General features: G+C 37.7%; 1 protein-coding gene across 1 annotated transcript in view; it reads right to left on the bottom strand.

Annotated features, from left to right (window-relative positions):
• Window positions 1-6,485, bottom strand: part of Ugt3a1 (UDP glycosyltransferase 3 family, polypeptide A1) — a 23,974-nt gene that overhangs the window by 13,937 nt on the left and 3,552 nt on the right. Inside the window, 2 exon segments of the mRNA XM_013018525.1 lie at window positions 893-1,424; window positions 4,414-4,528. Coding sequence (XP_012873979.1) covers window positions 893-1,424; window positions 4,414-4,528 — 647 coding nt within the window.

Here is a 6,485-nt window from a genome sequence, read left to right as displayed (position 1 = left end):
CCCCTCTGTACAGTATGTTCACAAATAAAATAAAATTAAATTAAAAAAAAAGAAATAGAAACTTAAAAAAAAAAAAGAAAAAAGCTGGAAGTGGTGCTGTGGCTCAAGTGGTAGAGCGTTAGCCTTGAGCTGAAGAGCTGAAGGACAGCGCCCAGGCCCAGAGTTCAGGCCCCACAACCAGACCAAAAAAATTACAAAAAAATATGGTTATTTAAAAAGATGGTTATATCTGCCAACAAGTGGAAGAATATTGTACAATTTCTGTAAAAAAATTCTCAGTGCAAATAAGTAACAACTGCAGCCAACTTACCTTACCTAGCCACACCTGTAAATTTTCAGTGGTGTTGCTTGTAGGTCCAGGCTGTGCATTAGATGACTTGTTCAGCTTTCACCATTTATTTCAGTTAGAGCCATCCCACATGAATCGATTCATAATGTCTTACTATAGTGAGAGGCAAGAGTTCTGCAAGATGGAGAGCTAGGGAGAACACTACAGTTCTTTCTTTCAGTCCACTAAAAGCTGCCCTAGTAAATGCCCTATCTACAGTGCTGTCCGTTTCATTGTGACTAACTCAGATCTTTATCAATTGTTGCAAGTAACTGAAACTCGCTAATTATTTCATGTACACATTTAGGCAAATATCATCTTTAACTTAATGGCTTACTTAAAGTCTTTGACCTGCTCTAGACTGTGGTTAATGAGACTTAAACGTCAGAGCTGGGGAAGGCCCAGCACTGTACTTGTACAGCTGTGAGCGTGGGTGTCCTCTGTACGTGCCTCTTGTGCCACATCCTGTATCATTCTCAGGATCCCTTTGCTACATGGCAGTCCCCAATTGGGCACTGAAAGCCCCTGCATAAAGTCTAATCAGATGGCTAATGTTTTACTTACTTGTGGTATTGGCATTACAGGTTTGTCCAGGATGCCTCCAATATAAACAGTGTTAGGAAACAGGGGCCTGACAAAATCCAAGGCAAAATCCGAATTCACAAACCAAAACTCTGTTTTCTGGGGAAGATGAGCCAAAACTGGCCTAGAGCCTTCTGCGAAATGCTGCTTGATGGTGTTGTCAAAGGTAGAGTACTTTTTCTTTTGCTTCATAGAAAAAGCAACAGACTTTAGAATGTTCTTTACTAGGCCCCAGAAGGCCATTTCTCCACTCAGCAGTGGATAGTATACTGGAACATATGACAATGGACTTGGGAACCCAAAGTTGCCATTAGCAAATGCTGTGGAAAGTAAGCACACAAATGGTTTTCCAAGTTTCTCAGCAATCAGCAAAGAGCAGAAATCTACTGAATCCAAAATCATCAGGTCAACATTCTCATTCCTTAAGGAATCCAGGATGTCCTTTGAGCTTAGCAAGTCACTGCATAAAGTTCCAAGGATTTAATAGAGCTTTATATAGTTGTCAAATTTTTCCCTATAAATAGAAATTTCATAGCAAATATTTGAGGTGTCAATTCCACAATATTTGGAAAAATCTTAGACACAAAGAAAATAGATAGGCAACAGTATAGCTAGCATGCATATAATTTACCACTGTCCAGAAAATACTTCATAGTCCTTGTCTAGGAATTTCCATTCTCTAAAATGTTCCCACTTCTCATCCCATTTCCTCCACTGATTTAATCCTCTGCTGATTTAAATAGCAACAGTGTAAAATTTCTTCTGCCCTGGGTGCCACCACTGACTATAGGATTCTATATGCTCTTAATCACCCTATCTATGTGATAAGCTGTTTAACTTTCATTATATAATGATGTTGAATGATTATACTATCTTCCTGACAATATGTGTAAGCAATTTGTTACTAGCTTCTCTAATCATCAATGGCTCGGTCTATTTCTAATCCTGTGTGTCTTTTATTTGACAGTTACTTCACACACAGAGGCTTTCTGATAACAATATTAGAACCCCAAATCTGATAAGCATGAGATTTTCATCTCTCTTGGCTAGACCTCGTGCAAATGAAACAAAATTATACAGCCATACTTGAAGCTTTGACTTTACATCTCATGCTGGCTCTAGTACTCAAAGATAATGCTAAAGTTTTAGTCATAGTTAAGATTCTTGTTTATGGCACTATTTGAGGGGCATAAAAAATAACCATAGAAAGAGATAATGAATTCCTGCAGTCAGGAAATGGACAATGGTGCTCTGAACATAATGAAGGGATGAGAGATCACACTTTTCGAGAGATCAGCTAAGAATCAGATTGTTTCACATCCTCTGGCACTCTCTTCTTCACAGACACAGCACGTTGAACTACTATTCTCCTCCAATTTATTACAAAAGTGCTCATGAATTCTGTGGAGAAAGCAGTGTTGACTTCATCAACATTTTGAAAGATAGAGGTAACCCTGAGGAAAAGGGAGCCCCAGACCACCCCACAGAGTGGCCCCAACAAAAGTGTCTACAAAGCAGGTCCCACTGCCAGCACAAAGGCCCCAGTGCAGGTCAGCAACTAAACTATAATATATGCACATGTGAGATATAATACCACAGTAAAAATTCTAATGTATAATTAACATACACCAGGAGCCAGCACCAGTGGCTCACACCCACAATCCTAGCTATTCAGGAGGTGAGATCTGAGGATCACAATTTAAAGCCAGCCCAGGAAAAGGAAAATCCATGAGACTCTTATCTCCAATGAATTACAGAAAAAGCCTAAGTGGAGCTGGAGCTCAAATCATAGAGTGCCAGCATTGAACAAAAGGAGCTCAGGGACAGAGCCCAAGCCCTGAGTTCACACCCCAGGAATGGCAAAAAAAAAAAAAAAAGCAAAGGAAAGGAAAAAAAAGAAAACATGAATGATGTGAAAATGAAAAGAGTTAGGGCAAGGGTGGAGCAGGATTGGAAAGAGCCAATGGGAAGGGTAAATAAAAATGTAATCAATTTATTTTTTTTTATTTTGAGCCATGACAGAAGAGACAAAATAAACCTGTGCTTTAGAAGTACATTAACTAACAATACAAGATGACATACATGAAGGTGTCAGGTGAGTTTCTGTGAGAGTGATGGAGAAGAGATTGTGCTCTTGAAGCTTAAGTAAGGGAAAAACTCTGTTTTGAAGGTTCTATTGAGAGTCACCTGGATAGGCGACTAGTAGTCACTGTATTGAACAATGATGACATGGATTTGTGCCTGTCTTCTGTGAAGGTGAAAAAAAAATCTGTGTCCTCAAAGAGAGGGGGGTGGGAAGAATCAGCTTCATCTGTCATTGTAGATCATTAGGCTGCTTGAATTTTTACAGTATTTTAAAGGCAAAGTTTATAAATGATAAAAATGAGTATGCATAAGCATTTTCTCCTTTGGTAACTTTATGTCAAGTAGACAAAACAAGTAATGAAAATTGATCTTATTTCTCTTCAATGAGATGTCAAAGAGTCTAACCTTCTTTCTTTATTTTTTTGGGGGGGTCCAGTCATGGGGCCTGAACTCTGGGCCTGGGCACTGTCCCTCAGCTCTTCACTTCAAGGCTAGCCCTCTACCACTTGAGCCACAGTGCCACTTCTAGCTGTTTTTTTTCTGCTTATGTGGTGCTGAGGAATAGAACCCAGGGCCTCATGCATGCAAGGCAAGTGCTCTACCACTGAGCCACCTTCCCAGCCCACTTTCTTTATTTCTTAAGATTTTATTTGAAACATAGCAAGAAAGAGACTGAAGAAGAAACCCTGTTTCTCAAAAATAGAAAGGAGAAAGAAGGAGAGCACATCAAACTGAGAGGAAGAGATGAGGGAGAATGCATTTATAATATTCAATGCATATTCTAGGAAACCAGGAAAACTGAAGGGCTGGGTGAATTTAGGAGGGATAGAGGAGACCAATGAAAGAGGTGATATTGATCAAAATGCATTGTACTCATAAACTGACATGTTAAATTGCAATCCTTTGTACAGCTATTTAAAGCTAATAAAACTAAATAAAAGGAGAGACTACAGACTAGATGACTGAGAATGAGTTAACTATTGTCCATGCTCTATCATTGAACTGTCCTACTTTCATCCTTGCTCTCTCTCTCTTCTTGATTTGAGTTTTTCTGTCAGTCTCAGGGCCTCATGCTCCCACTTACCTTTCATGCTCATGGATGCCCTACCATTTGAGCCATGCCTCTAGTCTGGCATTTTGCTGGCTAATTGAAGATAGGGTCTCAGACTTTTCTATCTGTGATGACTTTGAACCTCAATCTTCCAGGTCTCAGTCAGTATCCAGAATCACTAAGATTATAGGCATTAGCCACTGGCTTCCATCCATCTTCTTACACATAATCTAGCCTATAAACATCTATCCATCCACCCACTCTCTCACACCTTTCTCTTAAAAGAGACCACACAAAGGATCTTGCATCCATTTATTCATATTATGACCAAAACAGTGACTTTGATTCAGTGAGCCAAGCAAATTACCTTCCATGTAAGGCTTCTTGTAAAAGGAATTCAACAACCTTACGTAATTCTCTCTGATTATCTTCATGTGGAACCCAACTAATAATCTTGTGTGATTTTCTTTCTTTTGGTAAACCTAAAAAAATTAAAATTGGTTAAAAAAGTAAATGTATCATAAATGATGGATCAACACTACCATGACTGCAACAAGATTGTTTATTACATTAATTTTACATCTATTGAAAACTTTTTTAAAGTTCTTCCTTTGTCTTGTTTTATTTCTTCATTCATTCAATTGTTAATCTGTTTATATTTATTAGTACTTTACAATAACTCTGGGACTTCCATTCAATTTAAAGTCATGGAAAATTCCACTTAAGTTTTCATTTAAAGACATAGTATTTACTTTTACTTGCAGATGAGAAAACAGACCTCACCATAGTACACGATACTTAGCTTTTCCACAATGAGTAGAAGGAAAAGAAGAACTTTGACTCATTAACTCATTAACTCCTCTTATCTTATAATTTCATTTATAAGTTGGCAAAACATTACATGTGAGCACTAGAGATTTTTGCTTCTTTCAGTAGCTCTGAAATTACATAATTGCTAAAAATATAAATAATCTAGTCATTAAAATTATAAATGTGACCAATATACAGAAATAACCCCCAAAAGTCAGTTAATAAACATTAGAATAGTACTAAGCTTGGAGTCCAGTAAGCAAAAATAGCCCAGTCATGGGATTTTCCTACTTTCAAAACTCTAAGTTCCACTGCAAAAGAAAAAAAATAGTCCAACCTCAGAAATGTCCAAAGATTTGGTGATATAAAATGAAACTCTGGAATATCAACAGGTGATTCCTATGATAAAATGATTGGTCCATGGTTCCACCAAAATATTTGTAGATTTGTTATATGTGGTGTATCAAAACATTTTGAGCCTATAGGTTTCAACAGTTTACCAAGCTCATTGGAGAATATAATAATGAAACAAATATGCAGTACTGCTCTGAAATCAGATGACCAGGCAGATACAAATGAAACTGTATAGAATAGTCATTGAATGATTATTGAGTTCAACTAGAAGACAACGATAAGTGCTTTGAATATATCTGAACAATGTAAGACTTGAGGTTTAACATTAGAATTCATGATTTGTCAGGCACTTTGTCATCGAAATTTTTTTTAATTTTCCAAACTTTCTGGAAAACTCAAGCTCAAGAGAGACACATTAACCTGTTGTCACTGTTTCTTGATTTGGGTACCCTGTGTCTTGTATATATGTTTATCTGATTTAGGGAAGGGAACAGGTATAACAAAATGCTGAGACAAAGGACAAAAGGTGAGCTAATGCAACAGTGATACTCACAAGACAATATGTTGAAAATGAACATCACAGCTTGGGGCGGGGAGGTAGTCAAAGGGGAGGGAAAATGGGAGAAAATGAAGGAAGGGGTTACATTGTTCAACAAGAAATGTACTCATTATCTATGTAACCATAACTCCCCTGTACATCACCTTTACAATAAAATAACATAAAAAGTGAAAAAAGTCTTAGAATAATCTAATTAAGTTGCCTGGTGACGTTCATCGAATGTGCCTCTGTCTCCTTATCTTTCAAGAGAGATTGATCATCTCTATTTTAGTTATAATACGTTAGATTCATTATCAATTAACAGCTACTGAGATAACTATGTCTAAGCTAATATGGACAGTTTCTTCAAGAACATGAGGTCCTCTGATCTTGGAGTATAAATACTAGAAACTAACATGTGATAGAAAGCACAGTGATCCTTACATTAAGATGCCCGAACATTCTGGTCAATGCGCATTTCTCAATATTGCCCAAAATAAAACAACTCTCACGGGTGGGAGTGTCTCATTCTGTTTTATGTTGGCATAACAATATACCTCAGATTGGGTAGTATGTCTATTTATTTGTTTATTTATTCAGTCATGAGGCCTGAGCTCTGGGCCTGGGTGGACTCTGTCCCTTAGCTCTTCAGTTCAAGGCTAGTGCTCTACCACTTGAGCCACAGCACCACTTCTGGCTTTTTCTGCTTATGTGGTGCTGAGGAATCAAACCCAGGG

The sequence above is a fragment of the Dipodomys ordii genome, unplaced genomic scaffold, assembly GCF_000151885.1.
Source record: "Dipodomys ordii isolate 6190 unplaced genomic scaffold, Dord_2.0 Scaffold41, whole genome shotgun sequence".
In the NCBI taxonomy this organism is placed as follows: domain Eukaryota; kingdom Metazoa; phylum Chordata; class Mammalia; order Rodentia; family Heteromyidae; genus Dipodomys; species Dipodomys ordii.
Note: the sequence above shows the minus strand (reverse complement) of the source record. Positions and strands in the feature narration are given on the sequence as shown.